Consider the following 22,742-nt stretch of genomic DNA (forward strand, 5'->3'; position numbering starts at 1 on the left):
GATTGGTGACATTGTATATAATCTGTATAGAGAATGATTGGTGACATTGTATATAATCTGTATAGATAATGATTGGTGACATTGTATATAATCTGTATAGGGAATGATTGGTGACATTGTATATAATCTGTATAGATAATGATTGGTGACATTGTATATAATCTGTATAGGGGATGATTGGTGACATTGTATATAATCTGTATAGAGAATGATTGGTGACATTGTATATAATCTGTATAGAGAATGATTGGTGACATTGTATATAATCTGTATAGGGAATGATTGGTGACATTGTATATAATCTGTATAGGGGATGATTGGTGACATTGTATATATATTAGTTACATTGTATATTCTGTGTGATTGTCGGATATTTTATAACAAAGCCTCCTCCCCCCCCCCTCCCCCATCTACAGGTTGCCGAGTCACTTTCTTCATCTACCCCTGACTATAGGCGCGCCCCCCACTTCCTCGAGCACGCGCCCTGCAAAAAAATAGACGCCACAAATCAGGTTTATCGGCCGCGCGCCTCTCTGGGCGTGTTGCGCGCGCTCCCGTCCCCGGCCGGTGCTGATGCTGCAGGGATGTTGCGGCGTTTCGCAGGTTGCTCGCCATTGGCTCCCGGCCCCCGTGACGTCAGTGCCTTCGCTTTATATATGGTGCGGGACGGCGGAGCGCCTCCTCCAGTGTCCGCATCCCGAGCCCAGAACCGAGCCAAGCAATGAGGGAGATCGTCCACATCCAGGCCGGCCAGTGCGGCAACCAGATCGGGGCCAAGGTAAGGACTGGGCCACAGAGCTGACAATCTACATCCTGCAATAGTGCGAGTTCATTTCTATAATATATACTACAAGGTGTATATTACAATGGGTGCCTGGAGATATATATTATTATTATATAATGCTATGGGTGGCAATAGTCGGTATGCATATCATTTATATACTATATATATATATATATATATAATATAAGGTGTATATTGCAATGGACTATATATAGTGTGCAATGATGCCAGGATACATATATATAAATATTGGTGTGTGTCTATTGATTAATCATCTATCTGTATACATATATTATTATTATAGTACAGGCATTCTATATATATATATTATTATTATTATTATTATACAGGAATTATATATATATTATTATTATAGTACAGGCATTCTTTAGCGCCAGCAGTTTTCTCTGTGATTTATACCATAGAAGGATCCGCTGGATTTTATATTCATATGTAAAGATTTATTTTTTCCCTGCAATTTAAATGCCCTCTAAATATCCAATAACCTTGTCCATGGACAGGAGCCCCCCCCCCCCCCCCCATGGATGGCACGCCTTGCAGGTTTGGCTATGGTGGGGGTGACACCCAGGTGGAGGATGGCAGCACCTGCTCAGCCCAGGTGTCTCTGTGTCTCCAGACGATGATCGGATGCTGGGTGGGCGCCACGATTGGAGCTCAGTGCTGCAGAGCCACACCCATCACTGCAGCGCAGGAACAAAGGGCGACATGAACACTGCAGCGGCAGAGGGGTGCATGGCACATGGGGAAGGGGGGGGGGGGCATGGGACTGGAGGTAGAGCACAATGCCTGGCAGGTATGGAATTTAAAAAGGATCCAGCACTGTGAATCTACATAGACCCTGAAAACCAGCACCATAATTTTTTTTTTGCCTTGGGTACATTGGCATCACCATATTCCTAATATAATGCTTTGCATTCAGGCCTTGCTATTGCTTTATGTGGGCGCACACCCTGCGAGTTAACCCTTTTGCTGCCAGGGAGGACAAAGCCCTATTGTCCCATCATGGAATCTCATTGCCATCCCTCAATGTAGGCCTTTGCAGCTCATATGGTTGGCTGCCTACAATACTAGTAGAGAAGGGGTTAAACCAGCAGCAAGCGGTGACTTCATTGCTTTTGATGGGAAGGGGCGGCTGAGTGAGTAAATCCTGTTTATTAAAGGGATCTGCTTGGAGTCAGGCAAGGGAGGTGTCGGTGATTGTCATGGTGGAGGGGGGGGGGATGGGGGGGATGTGATTAGGCTGTACCCATTTCCCAGATTAGCCTGAGCCTAATGACAGCGGCCATCCTGCAGGGAGCCCAGCTGCTTGCTGCTCTCTCCTAATACATTGGGGAGAGAAAGCCCTGATATCATCGCTGAGCTCATCCATTATTTAACCTCTGCCATGCTGGATCCGGCCACTCATGTATTGTTCAGCTGCACAGGGCCACTCCCATCCTGCAGCAGCAAGCTCAAAGCGTAGAACGTGGAAAGGTGATGTCATCCTGGCTTTAATTCTATTTCTACAACTGCAGAAAAAGAACTGAGACTGCTAACAAGACGAGATACGAACCCTTCATCCTTCATTCAGATTATTAAAATACTTCAAAATCTTCACATTTCAGGAAGTTCAATGCCAAAAGCACTGATTTTTATTCTAAGCAAAAGAGATCTCAAAATTGTATCATTGGGCAAAGGTCATATTAGTAATGGGGTTCCTATATTTGTCCAATCCAATTAATGATCTGATGGTGCGAGACATCTATATGATAGGTCCATAAAATATGTCCATAAGATAAATCCATTAAATAGGTCTATGAGATAGATTCATAAGAACCATTCATGAGACAGGTCCATAAGAACCATTCATTGGACAGGTCCATAAGAACCATTCATGAGACAGGTCCATAAGAACCATTCATGAGACAGGTCCATAAGACCCATAGAACCATCCATGAGACAGGTTCATAAGAACCATCCACGAGACAGGTCCATAAGACCCACCCACGAGACAGGTCCATAAGACCCACCCACGAGACAGGTCCATAAGACCCACCCACGAGACAGGTCCATAAGACCCACCCACGAGACAGGTCCATAAGACCCACCCACAAGACAGGTCCATAAGACCTATCCAGGAGACAGGTCCATAGAAACCCTCCAGGAGACAGGCCAATAGGAACCATCCAGGAGACAGGCCCATAGGAACCATCCAGGAGACAGGCCCATAGGAACCATCCACGAGACAGGCCCATAGGAACCATCCACGAGACAGGCCCATAGGAACCATCCACGAGACAGGCCCATAGGAACCATTCAGGAGAAGGGTCCATAGGAACCATTCACGAGACAGGTCCATAGGAACCATGCACGAGACAGGTCCATAAGACCCACCCACGAGACAGGTCCATAAGACCCACCCACAAGACAGGTCCATAAGACCTATCCAGGAGACAGGTCCATAGAAACCCTCCAGGAGACAGGCCAATAGGAACCATCCAGGAGACAGGCCATAGGAACCATCCAGGAGACAGGCCCATAGGAACCATCCACGAGACAGGCCCATAGGAACCATTCAGGAGAAGGGTCCATAGGAACCATTCAGGAGAAGGGTCCATAGGAACCATTCACGAGACAGGTCCATAGGAACCATGCACGAGACAGGTCCATAGGAACCATGCACGAGACAGGTCCATAGGAACCATGCACGAGATGGGTCCATAGGAACCATGCACGAGACAGGTCCATAGGAACCGTGCACAAGACAGGTCCATAGGAACCATGCACGAGACAGGTCCATAGGAACCATGCACGAGATGGGTCCATAGGAACCATGCACGAGACCGGTCCATAGGAACCATGCACGAGACCGGTCCATAGGAACCATGCACGGGACAGGTCCATAGGAACCATCCAGGGGACAGGTCCATAGGAACCATCTAGGAGACAGGTCCATAGGAACCATCCAGGAGACAGGTCCATAGGAACCATCCAGGAGACAGGTCCATAGGAACCATCCATGAGACAGGTCCATAGGAACCATCCATGAGACAGGCCCATAGGAACCATTAATTAGATAGCCAGACACCTGTTGATGGAATACATTTTTTCATACTGTAATCGTGTATTTTATTTTATTCTTTATTCAATACAAAATCAGTAAAGATTGGATCCGGTTCAGTTTGTGACCATACATAAAGATAATAAAGTACAAATAGCTTCGATTAATTTAACAATTGAGTTTCAGAACATAAGGAGAGCACTAGACAGCAGACTTATCATATTCTGAGACATTTCTTTTGTTGGATTGAATTACAAATTGTATCTTTGTCTTCACCATTGTGCAGTAAAGCGATTGTCTCTGCGTCGTGGCCGATCACTATTTTATCAATCAAATCACAGAGCTTTCCTATTCAGCTAAGATTTCCGTCACATTTCTACATACAGTAGAAACATAGAAACATAGAAACATAGAATGTGTCGGCAGATAAGAACCATTTGGCCCATCTAGTCTGCCCAATATATCTGAATCCTATGAATAGTCCCTGGCCCTATCTTATATGAAGGATAGCCTTATGCCTATCCCATGCATGCTTAAACTCCTTCACTGTATTTGCAGCTACCACTTCTGCAGGAAGGTTATTCCATGCATCCACTACTCTCTCAGTAAAGTAATACTTCCTCATATTACTTTTAAACCTTTGCCCCTCTAATTTAAAACTGTGTCCTCTTGTGGTAGTTTTTCTTCTTTTAAATATGCTCTCCTCCTTTACCGAGTTGATTCCCTTTATGTATTTAAAAGTTTCTATCATATCCCCTCTGTCTCTTCTTTCTTCCAAGCTATACATGTTAAGGTCCTTTAACCTTTCCTGGTAAGTTTTTTCCTGCAATCCATGTACTAGTTTAGTAGCTCTTCTCTGAACTCTCTCTAGAGTATCTATATCCTTCTGGAGATATGGCCTCCAGTACTGCGCACAATACTCCAAGTGAGGTCTCACCAGCGTTCTGTATAGCGGCATAAGCACTTCTCTCTTTCTACTGCTTATACCTCTCCCTATACATCCAAGCATTCTGCTGGCATTTCGTGCTGCTCTATTACATTGTCTTCCCACCTTTAAGTCTTCTGAAATAATTTCTCCTAAATCCCTTTCCTCAGATACTGAGGTCAGGACTGTGTCAAATATTCTATATTCTGCCCTTAGGTTTTTACGTCCCAGGTGCATTATCTTGCACTTATCCACATTAAATTTCAGTTGCCAGAGTTCTGACCATTCTTCTAGTTTTCCTAAATCCTTTTCCATTTGGCATTTCCCTCCAGGAACATCAACCCTGTTACATATCTTTGTGTCATCAGCAAAAAGACAAACCTTACCATCGAGGCCTTTTGCAATATCACTTATGAAGATATTAAACAAAATTGGTCCCAGTACAGATCCCTGAGGTACCCCACTGGTAACATGACCTTGTTCTGAATGTTCTCCATTGACTACAACCCTCTGTTGTCTGTCACTCAGCCACTGCCTAATCCACTCAACAATATGGGAGTCCATGCTCAATGACTGCAGTTTATTGATAAGTCTTCTATGTGGGACAGTGTCAAAAGCCTTACTAAAATCTAGATATGCAATGTCTACTGCACCTCCACCGTCTATTATTTTAGTCACCCAGTCAAAAAAGTCTATAAGATTTTTCTCAAACTAGAATAAAATGATCAGACAGAAGAATTGTTTTTTGATAATTTGCCACCACGCAGGATTATATTATATAATAAGTGCTGGCGGCCCTTCGAGGAGAAGGGATGGGCTTCTAATGTATGGTGTGACATCACGGCGGGGAGCGACGCATCTTTGGTGCCAGACAGACAGCACTTGCTGTGAGACAGACAGATGCTTTGATCACCCAGCAGACATCCTGTAGTCATCAGCCGGTCCCCGGAGCCTGAAGAATGGCAAATCATGGAGAGCAGCAGGTCCCTGGGCTGTCACCAGGGAGAAGGGGGGAGGGAACAGCTGTGCCCACACATTACTCTTATTAGATTAATTATCTGGCTGGTGAGGCAGAGCCGTATGGTGGAATGAGGAAAGGCCTTTGCAATATGTCTGTAGCCCTTTAAGGGACTTTGGATTTACAAAACTTCATATTTAGTTATTTAAAATAAACTTCACAACAAACGTTACCCCCTCCCCCCCCCCCGGGCGTTTATAAAACAAACGTTCCCCGTTCCCCGGGCGTTTATAAAACAAACGTTCCCCGCTCCCCGGGCGTTTATAAAACAAACGTTCCCCCCTCCCCCCGGGCGTTTATAAAACAAACGTTCCCCGCTCCCCGGGCGTTTATAAAACAAACGTTCCCCCCTCCCCCCGGGCGTTTATAAAACAAACGTTCCCCACTCCCCCCTCCCCCTGGGCGTTTATAAAACAAACGTTCTCGTTCCTGATTATTATGACATCATCGACTAAGCGGCTTCATTTCTTTTACCATTTTAGAGCAAATCTCTCAACTTTTGTTTAAAGAGGTTGTAAACCTTCAAAAAATAAAAACCTGAAAGTTTAGGAAATATATACAGTACCTATAGGTAAGTCTTATCATAGGATCACCTATAGGTAAGTCTTATCATAGGATCACCTATAGGGAAGTCTTATCATAGGATCACCTATAGGTAAGTCTTATCATAGGATCACCTATAGGTAAGTCTTATCATAGGATCACCTATAGGGAAGTCTTATCATAGGATCACCTATAGGTAAGTCTTATCATAGGATCACCTATAGGTAAGTCTTATCATAGGATCACCTATAGGGGAGTCTTATCATAGGATCACCTATAGGGGAGTCTTATCATAGGATCACCTATAGGGAAGTCTTATCATAGGATCACCTATAGGGAAGTCTTATCATAGGATCACCTATAGGGGAGTCTTATCATAGGATCACCTATAGGGAAGTCTTATCATAGGATCACCTATAGGTAAGTCTTATCATAGGATCACCTATAGGTAAGTCTTATCATAGGATCACCTATAGGGGAGTCTTATCATAGGATCACCTATAGGTGAGTCTTATCATAGGATCACCTATAGGGGAGTCTTATCATAGGATCACCTATAGGGGTGTCTTATCATAGGATCACCTATAGGTAAGTCTTATCATAGGATCACCTTTAGGGGAGTCTTATCATAGGATCACCTATAGGGGAATCTTATCATAGGATCATCTATAGGGGAGTCTTATCATAGGATCACCTATAGGTAAGTCTTATCCTAGGATCACCTATAGGGGAGTCTTATCATAGGATCACCTATAGGGAAGTCTTATCATAGGATCACCTATAGGGGAGTCTTATCATAGGATCACCTATATTAGAGTCTTATCATAGGATCACCTATAGGGGAGTCTTATCATAGGATCATCTATAGGGGAGTCTTATCATAGGATCACCTATAGGGGTGTCTTATCATAGGATCACCTATAGGGGCATCTTATCATAGGATCACCTATAGGGGAGTCTTATCATGGGATCACCTATAGGGGAGTCTTATCATAGGATCATCTATAGGGGAGTCTTATCATAGGATCACCTATAGGTAAGTCTTATCATAGGATCATCTACAGGGGAGTCTTATCATAGGATCATCTATAGGGGAGTCTTATCATAGGATCATCTATAGGGGAGTCTTATCATAGGATCACCTATAGGGGAGTCTTATCATAGGATCACCTATAGGGAAGTCTTATCATAGGATCACCTATAGGGGAGTCTTATCATGGGATCATCTATAGGGGAGTCTTATCATAGGATCATCTATAGGGGAGTCTTATCATAGGATCATCTATAGGGGAGTCTTATCATAGGATCACCTATAGGGGAGTCTTATCATAGGATCAACTATAGGGGTGTCTTATCATAGGATCACCAATAGGGGAGTCTTATCATAGGATCACCTATAGGGGAGTCTTATCATAGGATCACCTATAGGGGAGTCTTATCATAGGATCATCTATAGAGGAGTCGTATCATAGGATCACCTATAGGGAAGTCTTATCATAGGATCACCTATAGGTAAGTCTTATCATAGGATCATCTATAGGGGAGTCTTATCATAGGATCATCTATAGGTAGGTCTTATCATAGGATCATCTATAGGGGAGTCTTATCATCGGATCATCTATAGGGGAGTCTTATCATAGGATCATCTATAGGGGAGTCTTACCATAGGATCATCTATAGGGGAGTCTTACCATAGGATCATCTATAGGGGAGTCTTATCATAGGATCATCTATAGGTACAAGTTAGAGAAGAATTTAACTTCCTCTTTGAATATATTCCTCAATAGGGATATAAATCCACCTTGTGCGCACCAAATGCCTTCGCAAACCCAGAAATTATCATGTAAAAAGTAGCAGCGCTATCATCACTGTGCTGTACACAGCCTGTGGGAGGGGCCCAGCAGGCTCCACCTACTACAGGAGGGGGTGGAGACAAGACCAGTCCCCCTGCACAAGGAGAGAGAAAGCAGAGCTGTGGGAGGGGCCTAGCAGGTTCCACCCACTACAGGTGGGGGCGGATACAGGACCAGTCTCCCTGCACAAGGAGAGAGAGCAGAGCTGTGGGAGGGGCCCGCCAGGCTCCACCCACTACAGGAGGGGGTGGAGACAAGACCAGTCCCCTTGCACAAGGAGAGAGGGTAGCAGTGGGCGGTCTTTATTACAGGAAGTCACTCTGAATGACTGCACAAATCTGGAAGAAATACACAAACCCCTCCCCCCGAGGTGTCGGGAGAAGACACATGACCGATGGATTTAGATGATATTTACTAATCCTGATCTTCAGCTTTATATTGCCCTTTCGTTTATTGGGTGATGGCGGCACGTGATTGGTAAATAAGGAAAAGCAACAATGTTTGTAAAGTTTAGATTGCATCCAGCCGGTGACGGGGAATATTCGAATATATTTTATATAAATCGGCTGAGAGTGTAAGAAGAGACAGAAATACATTTCTGTACAACACGGATCTTCTCCATACTTGTAATGGGGGAGGGGAGGGGGTGAAGAAGAACTACATAAACTTCTATTACATCATCAGCATTTTTTTAGCTGAACACATAAAGAACAATAAAATAAACATTCTTAAAATTCTTACCACAGCTTTATAATTCACAACTTTCCATGCCGCTGGCTCTCTCAGTGCTGCTTCCCTGAACTTCCTGGGGTTCCCAGTGGACAGTTCAGTCTCCAGTCAGTCTGTTAGGTTGGAGAAGAAAGAGGGAGGAGCAGGGGGGGGCCTTGTCGTCCTAGGCTACAGGGCTGTGTGTTTCTGCTGATGCACACAGTGTAGGAGGACACAACTCTAGTCTCTGCATACAAGAGTGACCCCACAGCACCTGAGACAGGAAACCCGAGGCAGTGGTCACCACACCTGAAAGAGGAAACCTGAGGCAGTGGTCACCACACCTGAGACAGGAAACCCGGGGCAGTGGTCACCACACCTGAGACAGGAAACCCGAGGCAGTGGTCACCACACCTGAGAACAGGAATCCCGAGGCAGTGGTCACCACACCTGAGACAGGAAACCCGAGGCAGTGGTCACCACACCTGAGACAGGAAACCCGAGGCAGTGGTCACCACACCTGAGACAGGAAACCCGAGGCAGTGGTCACCACACCTGAGACAGGAAACCCGGGGCAGTGGTCACCACACCTGAGACAGGAAACCCGAGGCAGTGGTCAGGACACCTGAGACAGGAAACCCGAGGCAGTGGTTACCACACCTGAGACAAGAAACCCGAGGCAGTGGTCAGGACACCTGAGACAGGAAACCCGAGGCAGTGGTCACCACACCTGAGACAGGAAACCCGAGGCAGTGGTCACCACACCTGAGACAGGAAACCCGAGGCAGTGGTCACCACACCTGAGAACAGGAATCCCGAGGCAGTGGTCACCACACCTGAGACAGGAAACCCGAGGCAGTGGTCACCACACCTGAGACAGGAAACCCGGGGCAGTGGTCACCACACCTGAGACAGGAAACCCGAGGCAGTGGTCACCACACCTGAGACAGGAAACCCGGGGCAGTGGTCACCACACCTGAGACAGGAAACCCGGGGCAGTGGTCACCACACCTGAGACAGGAAACCCGAGGCAGTGGTCAGGACACCTGAGACAGGAAACCCGAGGCAGTGGTCACCACACCTGAGACAGGAAACCCGAGGCAGTGGTCAGGACACCTGAGACAGGAAACCCGAGGCAGTGGTCACCACACCTGAGGCAGGAAACCCGAGGCAGTGGCCACCACACCTGAGAACAGGAATCCCGAGGCAGTGGTCACCACACCTGAGACAGGAAACCCGAGGCAGTGGCCACCACACCTGAGAACAGGAATCCCGAGGCAGTGGTCAGGACACCTGAGACAGGAAACCCGAGGCAGTGGTCACCACACCTGAGACAGGAAACCCGAGGCAGTGGTCACCACACCTGAGACAGGAAACCCGAGGCAGTGGTCACCACACCTGAGACAGGAAACCCGAGGCAGTGGTCACCACACCTGAAAGAGGAAACCTGAGGCAGTGGTCACCACACCTGAGACAGGAAACCCGGGGCAGTGGTCACCACACCTGAGACAGGAAACCCGAGGCAGTGGTCACCACACCTGAGAACAGGAATCCCGAGGCAGTGGTCACCACACCTGAGACAGGAAACCCGAGGCAGTGGTCACCACACCTGAGACAGGAAACCCGAGGCAGTGGTCACCACACCTGAGACAGGAAACCCGAGGCAGTGGTCACCACACCTGAGACAGGAAACCCGGGGCAGTGGTCACCACACCTGAGACAGGAAACCCGAGGCAGTGGTCAGGACACCTGAGACAGGAAACCCGAGGCAGTGGTCACCACACCTGAGACAAGAAACCCGAGGCAGTGGTCAGGACACCTGAGACAGGAAACCCGAGGCAGTGGTCACCACACCTGAGACAGGAAACCCGAGGCAGTGGTCACCACACCTGAGACAGGAAACCCGAGGCAGTGGTCACCACACCTGAGAACAGGAATCCCGAGGCAGTGGTCACCACACCTGAGACAGGAAACCCGAGGCAGTGGTCACCACACCTGAGAACAGGAATCCCGAGGCAGTGGTCACCACACCTGAGACAGGAAACCCGAGGCAGTGGTCACCACACCTGAGACAGGAAACCCGGGGCAGTGGTCACCACACCTGAGACAGGAAACCCGAGGCAGTGGTCACCACACCTGAGACAGGAAACCCGGGGCAGTGGTCACCACACCTGAGACAGGAAACCCGGGGCAGTGGTCACCACACCTGAGACAGGAAACCCGAGGCAGTGGTCAGGACACCTGAGACAGGAAACCCGAGGCAGTGGTCACCACACCTGAGACAGGAAACCCGAGGCAGTGGTCAGGACACCTGAGAACAGGAATCCCGAGGCAGTGGTCACCACACCTGAGACAGGAAACCCGAGGCAGTGGTCACCACACCTGAGACAGGAAACCCGAGGCAGTGGCCACCACACCTGAGAACAGGAATCCCGAGGCAGTGGTCACCACACCTGAGACAGGAAACCCGAGGCAGTGGCCACCACACCTGAGAACAGGAATCCCGAGGCAGTGGTCACCACACCTGAGACAGGAAACCCGAGGCAGTGGTCACCACACCTGAGACAGGAAACCCGAGGCAGTGGCCACCACACCTGAGAACAGGAATCCCGAGGCAGTGGTCACCACACCTGAGACAGGAAACCCGAGGCAGTGGTCACCACACCTGAGACAGGAAACCCGAGGCAGTGGCCACCACACCTGAGAACAGGAATCCCGAGGCAGTGGTCACCACACCTGAGACAGGAAACCCGAGGCAGTGGCCACCACACCTGAGAACAGGAATCCCGAGGCAGTGGTCACCACACCTGAGACAGGAAACCCGAGGCAGTGGTCACCACACCTGAGACAGGAAACCCGAGGCAGTGGTCACCACACCTGAGACAGGAAACCCGAGGCAGTGGTCACCACACCTGAGACAGGAAACCCGAGGCAGTGGTCACCACACCTGAGACAGGAAACCCGAGGCAGTGGCCTGACACCAGCTTAGACTGGAACATAAACAAGGATTAAAGATAAAGAAGCTGCATATTCAGCTGCTGAAAGTGATTAGGAATCTAAAGGGGGGGGGGGGGGTAATATCACATTTAATGGTGGGGATACGGATGATGTCAGTGGTAGTGGTGTAACTTGTGCATTCCAGAACGTTCCACACCCCACAGCTGCGTGACCACAAAGGGGCGGGGATGTGACATCATTGGCCTAATATAGAAACACGGGTCATATCAGGTCAATGATGTCACAGACATCTCCGCCTCTTTGTGCGACTGCAGGGAATCCCCTCCAGCTCATTGGCCGGCCACTGATGGCTGACTTCCAGTTTGTATAAAGCTGGGAGCGGAACCCTAAATCCTTCCTAATGAAGAATATATATATATATAAGGCGGGGACAAGATATAAAGAATTATTCACTGCCCACTGCAGACTGAAGGACCAATAATATCTCCTATAAGGGGAGATCTCTTCATGGATCCTTCTAGAAGGAATGGATGTGGAATAAGTGAAAGAGGAGTCACAATGAGTCCTATGAGATAAATAGAGAGGAATTTACAGGGAGAAGAACCCATATGGAGGCTGCAGGAATATATTATAATAATCTTAGTATTAGTAATAATAATAATAAAAATATTAATAATAATATATAATCATAATAGTATGTAATAATAATAATTATATATATATTAAAAGTAGTATATAATATTATTATTTTTTTTTTAGTATATAATAACGTATAAAATCATTATAGTATATAATAATAATAGTATATAATTATAATAATATTTGTATGTAATTATATTAATATTATATAATAATACAAATAATAATTATAATAATAGTATATAATAATATCAACAATATATAATAATAGTATGTAATAATAAATAAATATAAGTAGTATATAGTATTAATATATAATCATAAATAAAAATAGTAGTATATAATTATAATAATAATAATAATAGTATATAATACAAATAATATATAGTATATATAATAATAATATATAACAATAGTAGTACTGATTGAAGGTCGGTTCACACTTATGCTCTGCAAATTTGGTACGAATTTAAGGCAATACACGGTGAAAATTCGCATTGTGATTTCTGGTTGCCATGTGCGATTTCAGTGCAAATTTGTGAGGGGGAGTGGTCACATCTGCGATTTTTAGGCAAAATCTAGGTGAAAAAAAAATTTTGCAGTAATGTGAAAGTCTGTGGAGCTGAAATTCTAACCGCCCTGAACTCGTACAGGAGCCTTTTTTGATCCGGATCAGATTTGTAGCGTATACAGTATATGTGTACAGCCTTCATTGGAAACATTTATTTTTTAGGTGACATGCGAATCCGTGCTTTTCGGATCGCATCTGATCTGCATAGAATTCACAGAAGTGTTCATTGGCACAGAGACGCGATAAATCTTCAGGTCCAATGTCCTCCAATGTCGGCTCTTCTGATCTCTGCATCCTCCCTCATTGTAATTTCCTTCTTTCTTCTCTCTGATCCCTCCGTGCCCCACCCTCCCCTCCCCCTCCCATCCTCGCCCAGCTGCTGGAATGTGCTCGCTGGGTGTTGCCAGGCTGTGCGCTTGGCGTCTCCTTTGTGGCATTTGCTGTGATATCCCGGCTTTCTCTGCCATATAAAATCGCAGGGCCTGTCTGGTTCACACAACGCATGGCGTGAACAGAACAGCGATTGCTTGTCATTCACTGACTGCAATGCTGAGTTTAATAAATCCGAATCCGGCAGATTTCCTGAGACTGACGTGTATGGAGCGTGCGATGAAAATGGGAAGAAAAAAAATGGAAATGCTGCAATGCTATGCAGCTCATTATTGAGAAGGATAGAAACACGCATGGGAGGGGGAGGGGAGTGGAAGGATAGAGACACGCATGGGAGGGGAGTGGAAGGATAGAGACACGCATGGGAGGGGGAGGGGGAGTGGAAGGATAGAGACACGCATGGGAGGGGGAGTGGAAGGATAGAGACACGCATGGGAGGGGGAGGGGGAGTGGAAGGATAGAGACACGCATGGGAGGGGGAGGGGGAGTGGAAGGATAGAGACACGCATGGGAGGGGGAGTGGAAGGATAGAGACACGCATGGGAGGGGGAGGGGGAGTGGAAGGATCCTTCCATTCAAAACTGGAATATATTGATTGTTGGAAGATTCTAGAAAGTTAGAGATTCTGTTGTCACTCCGGGCAAAGTGACAGGATATCTCTAAAGCCCCTGCCAACCAATCACCATCACTGAGCCCGCCCTCCGCTTCTCCTGCTACAGACGCTGCAATTTTCCCGCTGCTTCTGTATATTGGGGTGCCATAATGGGATGCTACGCTGCAGTGGTGGTTGTGGGGATAGGGGTGACATTGGTGGTGGTGGAGATAGGGGTGACATTGGTGGTGGGGATAGGGGTGACATTGGTGGTGGTGGGGATAGGGGTGACATTGGTGGTGGTGGGGATAGGGGTGACATTGGTGGTGGTGGGGATAGGGGTGACATTGGTGGTGGGGATAGGGGTGATATTGGTGGTGGTGGGGATAGGGGTGACATTGGTGGTGGTGGGGATAGGGATGACATTGGTGGTGGTAGGGATAGGAATGACATTGGTGGTGGGGATAGGAATGACATTGGTGGTGGGGATAGAGGTGACATTGGTGGTGGTGGAGATAGGGATGACATTGGTGATGGTGGGGATAGGGGTGACATTGGTGGTGGTGGGGATAGGGGTGACATTGGTGGTGGTAGGGATAGGGGTGACATTGGTGGTGGGGATAGGGGTGACATTGGTGGTGGTGGGGATAGGGGTGACATTGGCGATGGTGGAGATAGGGATGACATTGGTGGTGGTGGGAATAGGGGTGACATTGGTGGTGGTGGGGATAGGGGTGACATTGGTGGTGGTAGGGATAGGGGTGACATTGGTGGTGGGGATAGGGGTGACATTGGTGGTGGGGATAGGGGTGACATTGGTGGTGGTGGGGATAGGGATGACATTGGTGGTGGTGGGGATAGGGGTGACATTGGTGGTGGTAGGGATAGGGGTGACATTGGTGGTGGGGATAGGGGTGACATTGGTGGTGGTGGGGATAGGGGTGACATTGGCGATGGTGGAGATAGGGATGACATTGGTGGTGGTGGGAATAGGGGTGACATTGGTGGTGGTGGGGATAGGAATGACATTGGTGGTGGTGGGGATAGGAATGACATTGGTGGTGGTGGGGATAGGGGTGACATTGGCGATGGTGGAGATAGGGATGACATTGGTGGTGGTGGGAATAGGGGTGACATTGGTGGTGGTGGGGATAGGAATGACATTGGTGGTGGTGGGGATAGGGATGACATTGGTGGTGGTGGGGATAGGGGTGACATTGGTGGTGGTAGGGATAGGGGTGACATTGGTGGTGGGGATAGGGGTGACATTGGTGGTGGTGGGGATAGGGGTGACATTGGCGATGGTGGAGATAGGGATGACATTGGTGGTGGTGGGAATAGGGGTGACATTGGTGGTGGTGGGGATAGGGGTGACATTGGTGGTGGTGGGGATAGGGGTGACATTGGTGGTGGTAGGGATAGGGGTGACATTGGTGGTGGGGATAGGGGTGACATTGGTGGTGGGGATAGGGGTGACATTGGTGGTGGTGGGGATAGGGATGACATTGGTGGTGGTGGGGATAGGGGTGACATTGGTGGTGGTAGGGATAGGGGTGACATTGGTGGTGGGGATAGGGGTGACATTGGTGGTGGTGGGGATAGGGGTGACATTGGCGATGGTGGAGATAGGGATGACATTGGTGGTGGTGGGAATAGGGGTGACATTGGTGGTGGTGGGGATAGGAATGACATTGGTGGTGGTAGGAATAGGGGTGACATTGGTGGTGGTGGGGATAGGGGTGACATTGGTGGTGGTGGGGATAGGGGTGACATTGGTGGTGGGGATAGGGGTGACATTGGTGGTGGTAGGGATAGGGGTGACATTGGTGGTGGTGGGGATAGGGGTGACATTGGTGGTGGTAGGGATAGGGGTGACATTGGTGGTGGGGATAGGGGTGACATTGGTGGTGGGGATAGGGGTGACATTGGTGGTGGTGGGGATAGGGATGACATTGGTGGTGGTGGGGATAGGGGTGACATTGGTGGTGGTAGGGATAGGGGTGACATTGGTGGTGGGGATAGGGGTGACATTGGTGGTGGTGGGGATAGGGGTGACATTGGCGATGGTGGAGATAGGGATGACATTGGTGGTGGTGGGAATAGGGGTGACATTGGTGGTGGTGGGGATAGGGGTGACATTGGTGGTGGTAGGGATAGGGGTGACATTGGTGGTGGTGGGGATAGGGGTGACATTGGTGGTGGGGATAGGGGTGACATTGGTGGTGGGGATAGGGGTGACATTGGTGGTGGGGGGGATAGGGGTGACATTGGCGATGGTGGAGATAGGGATGACATTGGTGGTGGTGGGAATAGGGGTGACATTGGTGGTGGTGGGGATAGGAATGACATTGGTGGTGGTGGGGATAGGGATGACATTGGTGGTGGTGGGGATAGGGGTGACATTGGTGGTGGTAGGGATAGGGGTGACATTGGTGGTGGGGATAGGGGTGACATTGGTGGTGGTGGGGATAGGGGTGACATTGGCGATGGTGGAGATAGGGATGACATTGGTGGTGGTGGGAATAGGGGTGACATTGGTGGTGGTGGGGATAGGGGTGACATTGGTGGTGGTGGGGATAGGGGTGACATTGGTGGTGGTAGGGATAGGGGTGACATTGGTGGTGGGGATAGGGGTGACATTGGTGGTGGTGGGGATAGGGATGACATTGGTGGTGGGGATAGGAATGACATTGGTGGTGGGGATAGGGATGACATTGGTGGTGGTGGGGATAGGGATGACATTGGTGGTGGGGATAGGAATGACATTGGTGGTGGGGATAGAGGTGACATTGGTGGTGGTGGAGATAGGGATGACATTGGTGATGGTGGGGATAGGGGTGACATTGGTGGTGGTGGGGATAGGGGTGACATTGGTGGTGGTAGGGATAGGGGTGACATTGGTGGTGGGGATAGGGGTGACATTGGTGGTGGTGGGGATAGGGGTGACATTGGCGATGGTGGAGATAGGGATGACATTGGTGGTGGTGGGAATAGGGGTGACATTGGTGGTGGTGGGGATAGGGGTGACATTGGTGGTGGTAGGGATAGGGGTGACATTGGTGGTGGGGATAGGGGTGACATTGGTGGTGGGGATAGGGGTGACATTGGTGGTGGTGGGGATAGGGATGACATTGGTGGTGGTGGGGATAGGGGTGACATTGGTGGTGGTAGGGATAGGGGTGACATTGGTGGTGGGGATAGGGGTGACATTGGTGGTGGTGGGGATAGGGGTGACATTGGCGATGGTGGAGATAGGGATGACATTGGTGGTGGTGGGAATAGGGGTGACATTGGTGGTGGTGGGGATAGGAATGACATTGGTGGTGGTGGGGATAGGAATGACATTGGTGGTGGTGGGGATAGGGGTGACATTGGCGATGGTGGAGATAGGGATGACATTGGTGGTGGTGGGAATAGGGGTGACATTGGTGGTGGTGGGGATAGGAATGACATTGGTGGTGGTGGGGATAGGGATGACATTGGTGGTGGTGGGGATAGGGGTGACATTGGTGGTGGTAGGGATAGGGGTGACATTGGTGGTGGGGATAGGGGTGACATTGGTGGTGGTGGGGATAGGGGTGACATTGGCGATGGTGGAGATAGGGATGACATTGGTGGTGGTGGGAATAGGGGTGACATTGGTGGTGGTGGGGATAGGGGTGACATTGGTGGTGGTGGGGATAGAGGTGACATTGGTGGTGGTAGGGATAGGGGTGACATTGGTGGTGGGGATAGGGGTGACATTGGTGGTGGGGATAGGGGTGACATTGGTGGTGGTGGGGATAGGGATGACATTGGTGGTGGTGGGGATAGGGGTGACATTGGTGGTGGTAGGGATAGGGGTGACATTGGTGGTGGGGATAGGGGTGACATTGGTGGTGGTGGGGATAGGGGTGACATTGGCGATGGTGGAGATAGGGATGACATTGGTGGTGGTGGGAATAGGGGTGACATTGGTGGTGGTGGGGATAGGAATGACATTGGTGGTGGTAGGAATAGGGGTGACATTGGTGGTGGTGGGGATAGGGGTGACATTGGTGGTGGTGGGGATAGGGGTGACATTGGTGGTGGGGATAGGGGTGACATTGGTGGTGGTAGGGATAGGGGTGACATTGGTGGTGGTGGGGATAGGGGTGACATTGGTGGTGGTAGGGATAGGGGTGACATTGGTGGTGGGGATAGGGGTGACATTGGTGGTGGGGATAGGGGTGACATTGGTGGTGGTGGGGATAGGGATGACATTGGTGGTGGTGGGGATAGGGGTGACATTGGTGGTGGTAGGGATAGGGGTGACATTGGTGGTGGGGATAGGGGTGACATTGGTGGTGGTGGGGATAGGGGTGACATTGGCGATGGTGGAGATAGGGATGACATTGGTGGTGGTGGGAATAGGGGTGACATTGGTGGTGGTGGGGATAGGGGTGACATTGGTGGTGGTAGGGATAGGGGTGACATTGGTGGTGGTGGGGATAGGGGTGACATTGGTGGTGGGGATAGGGGTGACATTGGTGGTGGGGATAGGGGTGACATTGGTGGTGGGGGGGATAGGGGTGACATTGGCGATGGTGGAGATAGGGATGACATTGGTGGTGGTGGGAATAGGGGTGACATTGGTGGTGGTGGGGATAGGAATGACATTGGTGGTGGTGGGGATAGGGATGACATTGGTGGTGGTGGGGATAGGGGTGACATTGGTGGTGGTAGGGATAGGGGTGACATTGGTGGTGGGGATAGGGGTGACATTGGTGGTGGTGGGGATAGGGGTGACATTGGCGATGGTGGAGATAGGGATGACATTGGTGGTGGTGGGAATAGGGGTGACATTGGTGGTGGTGGGGATAGGGGTGACATTGGTGGTGGTGGGGATAGGGGTGACATTGGTGGTGGTAGGGATAGGGGTGACATTGGTGGTGGGGATAGGGGTGACATTGGTGGTGGGGATAGGGGTGACATTGGTGGTGGTGGGGATAGGGATGACATTGGTGGTGGTGGGGATAGGGGTGACATTGGTGGTGGTAGGGATAGGGGTGACATTGGTGGTGGGGATAGGGGTGACATTGGTGGTGGTGGGGATAGGGGTGACATTGGCGATGGTGGAGATAGGGATGACATTGGTGGTGGTGGGAATAGGGGTGACATTGGTGGTGGTGGGGATAGGAATGACATTGGTGGTGGTAGGAATAGGGGTGACATTGGTGGTGGTGGGGATAGGGGTGACATTGGTGGTGGTGGGGATAGGGGTGACATTGGTGGTGGGGATAGGGGTGACATTGGTGGTGGTAGGGATAGGGGTGACATTGGTGGTGGTGGGGATAGGGGTGACATTGGTGGTGGTAGGGATAGGGGTGACATTGGTGGTGGGGATAGGGGTGACATTGGTGGTGGGGATAGGGGTGACATTGGTGGTGGTGGGGATAGGGATGACATTGGTGGTGGTGGGGATAGGGGTGACATTGGTGGTGGTAGGGATAGGGGTGACATTGGTGGTGGGGATAGGGGTGACATTGGTGGTGGTGGGGATAGGGGTGACATTGGCGATGGTGGAGATAGGGATGACATTGGTGGTGGTGGGAATAGGGGTGACATTGGTGGTGGTGGGGATAGGGGTGACATTGGTGGTGGTAGGGATAGGGGTGACATTGGTGGTGGTGGGGATAGGGGTGACATTGGTGGTGGGGATAGGGGTGACATTGGTGGTGGGGATAGGGGTGACATTGGTGGTGGGGGGGATAGGGGTGACATTGGCGATGGTGGAGATAGGGATGACATTGGTGGTGGTGGGAATAGGGGTGACATTGGTGGTGGTGGGGATAGGGGTGACATTGGTGGTGGTAGGGATAGGGGTGACATTGGTGGTGGTAGGGATAGGGGTGACATTGGTGGTGGTGGGGATAGGGGTGACATTGGTGGTGGGGATAGGGGTGACATTGGTGGTGGTGGGGATAGGGGTGACATTGGTGGTGGGGATAAGGATGACATTGGTGGTGGTGGGGATAGGGGTGACATTGGTGGTGGTGGGGATAGGGATGACATTGCTGGTGGTGGGGTTAGGGGTGACATTGGTGGTGGGGATAGGGGTGACATTGGTGGTGGTGGGGATAGGGGTGACATTGGTGGTGGTGGGGATAGGGATGACATTGGTGGTGGGGATAGGGGTGACATTGGTGGTGGTGGGGATAGGGGTGACATTGGTGGTGGGGATAGGGGTGACATTGGTGGTGGTGGGGATAGGGGTGACATTGGTGGTGGTGGGAATAGGGGTGACATTGGTGGTGATAGGGGTGACATTGGTGGTGGTAGGGATAGGGATGACATTGGTGGTGGTGGGGATAGGAATGACATTGGTGGTGGTGGGGATAGGGGTGACATTGGTGGTGGTAGGGATAGGGATGACATTGGTGGTGGTGGGGATAGGGATGACATTGGTGGTGGTAGGGATAGGGATGACATTGGTGATGGTGGGGATAGGGATGACATTGGTGGTGGTGGGGATAGGGATGACATTGGTGGTGGGGATAGGAATGACATTGGTGGTGGTGGGGATAGGGGTGACATTGGTGGTGGTAGGGATAGGGGTGACATTGGTGGTGGTAGGGATAGGGGTGACATTGGTGGTGGTAGGGATAGGGGTGACATTGGTGGTGGTGGGGATAGGGGTGACATTGGTGGTGGTGGGGATAGGGGTGACATTGGTGGTGGTAGGGATAGGGGTGACATTGGTGGTGGGGATAGGGGTGACATTGGTGGTGGGGATAGGGGTGACATTGGTGGTGGTGGGGATAGGGATGACATTGGTGGTGGTGGGGATAGGGGTGACATTGGTGGTGGTAGGGATAGGGGTGACATTGGTGGTGGGGATAGGGGTGACATTGGTGGTGGTGGGGATAGGGGTGACATTGGCGATGGTGGAGATAGGGGTGACATTGGTGGTGGTAGGGATAGGGGTGACATTGGTGGTGGTGGGGATAGGGGTGACATTGGTGGTGGGGATAGGGGTGACATTGGTGGTGGTGGGGATAGGGGTGACATTGGTGGTGGTAGGGATAGGGGTGACATTGGTGGTGGTGGGGATAGGGGTGACATTGGTGGTGGGGATAGGGGTGACATTGGTGGTGGTGGGGTTAGGGGTGACATTGGTGGTGGGGATAAGGATGACATTGGTGGTGGTGGGGATAGGGGTGACATTGGTGGTGGTGGGGATAGGGATGACATTGCTGGTGGGGATAGGGGTGACATTGGTGGTGGTGGGGATAGGGGTGACATTGGTGGTGGGGATAGGGGTGACATTGGTGGTGGTGGGGATAGGGGTGACATTGGTGGTGGTGGGAATAGGGGTGACATTGGTGGTGGTGGGAATAGGGGTGACATTGGTGGTGATAGGGGTGACATTGGTGGTGGTAGGGATAGGGATGACATTGGTGGTGGTAGGGATAGGGATGACATTGGTGGTGGTGGGAATAGGGGTGACATTGGTGGTGATAGGGGTGACATTGGTGGTGGTAGGGATAGGAATGACATTGGTGGTGGTGGGGATAGGAATGACATTGGTGGTGGTGGGGATAGGAATGACATTGGTGGTGGTGGGGATAGGAATGACATTGGTGGTGGTGGGGATAGGGGTGACATTGGTGGTGGGGATAGGGGTGACATTGGTGGTGGTAGGGATAGGGGTGACATTGGTGGTGGGGATAGGAATGATGCCTCACAGATGCTCAATTGGGCATGGAGTTCCCCAGAGCTTCACAGGTTGTCACTGGAGTCCTCTTCCCCTCCTCCATGATGACATCACAGAGCTGGTGGATGTTAGAGACCTTCCCCTCCTCCACCTTCTGTTTGAGGATCCCCACAGATGCTCAATAGGGTTTAGGTCTGGAGACGCTTGGCCAGTCCATCACCTTTACCCTCAGCTTCTTTAGCAAGGCAGTGGTCCTCCTGGAGGTGTTTGGGGTCGTTATGTTGGAATACTGCCCTGTGGCCCAGTCTCTGAAGGGAGGGGATCATGCTCTGCTTCAGTATGTCACAGTACATGTTGGCATTCATGGTTCCCTCAATGAACTGTAGCTCCCCAGTGCCGGCAGCACTCATGCAGCCCCAGACCATGACACTCCCACCACCATGCCTGACTGTAGGAAGACACACTTGTCTTTGTACTCCTCACCTGGTTGCCCCCACACACGCCTGACACCATCTGACACCAAATAAGTTTATCTTGGTCTCATCAGAGCACAGGAGATGGTTCCAGTAATCCATGTCCTTAGTCTGCTTGTCCTCAGCAAACTGTTTGTGGGCTTTCTTGTCCATCATCTTTAGAAGAGGCTTCCTTCTGGGATGACAGCCATGCAGACCAATTTGATGCAGTGTGCGGCGTATGGTCTGAGCACTGACAGGCTGACCCCTCCCCCACCCCTCCAACCTCTGCAAAACGCAAGGCGCATTATAAAACACGATCGTGTGAACCTAGCCTAACGCATGCACTAACAATGGGGGAGGGGTGCAGTTCTGTATCCTTGACCTGGGCACTGGGTGAAGCTGTCCGGGGACGGCGTCTGACAATGGAGGTAATACAATGTAACAACAACACAACTAGATACAAAGATGCTTCTTCTGTTATTTTCTATGTAACAAAGAGCGAGATTCACTAAAACTGGAGAGTGCGGAATCTGGTGCAGCTCTGCCTGGCAGCCAATCAGCTTCTAACTT

The 22,742-nt window shown here is 50.1% G+C and overlaps 1 protein-coding gene across 1 annotated transcript in view; it reads left to right on the forward strand.

Annotated features, from left to right (window-relative positions):
- The first annotated feature begins 634 nt into the window (after window positions 1–634).
- TUBB3 (tubulin beta 3 class III) overlaps window positions 635–22,742 on the forward strand; it is a 37,820-nt gene continuing 15,712 nt past the window's right edge. Inside the window, exon 1 of the mRNA XM_082270236.1 lies at window positions 635–778. Coding sequence (XP_082126362.1) covers window positions 722–778 — 57 coding nt within the window. The 5' untranslated portion in view covers window positions 635–721. The remainder of the gene's footprint in view (window positions 779–22,742) is intronic.

Source organism: Pelophylax lessonae (genome assembly GCF_965119305.1).
Source record: "Pelophylax lessonae genome assembly, chromosome: 10".
Lineage (NCBI taxonomy): Eukaryota > Metazoa > Chordata > Amphibia > Anura > Ranidae > Pelophylax > Pelophylax lessonae.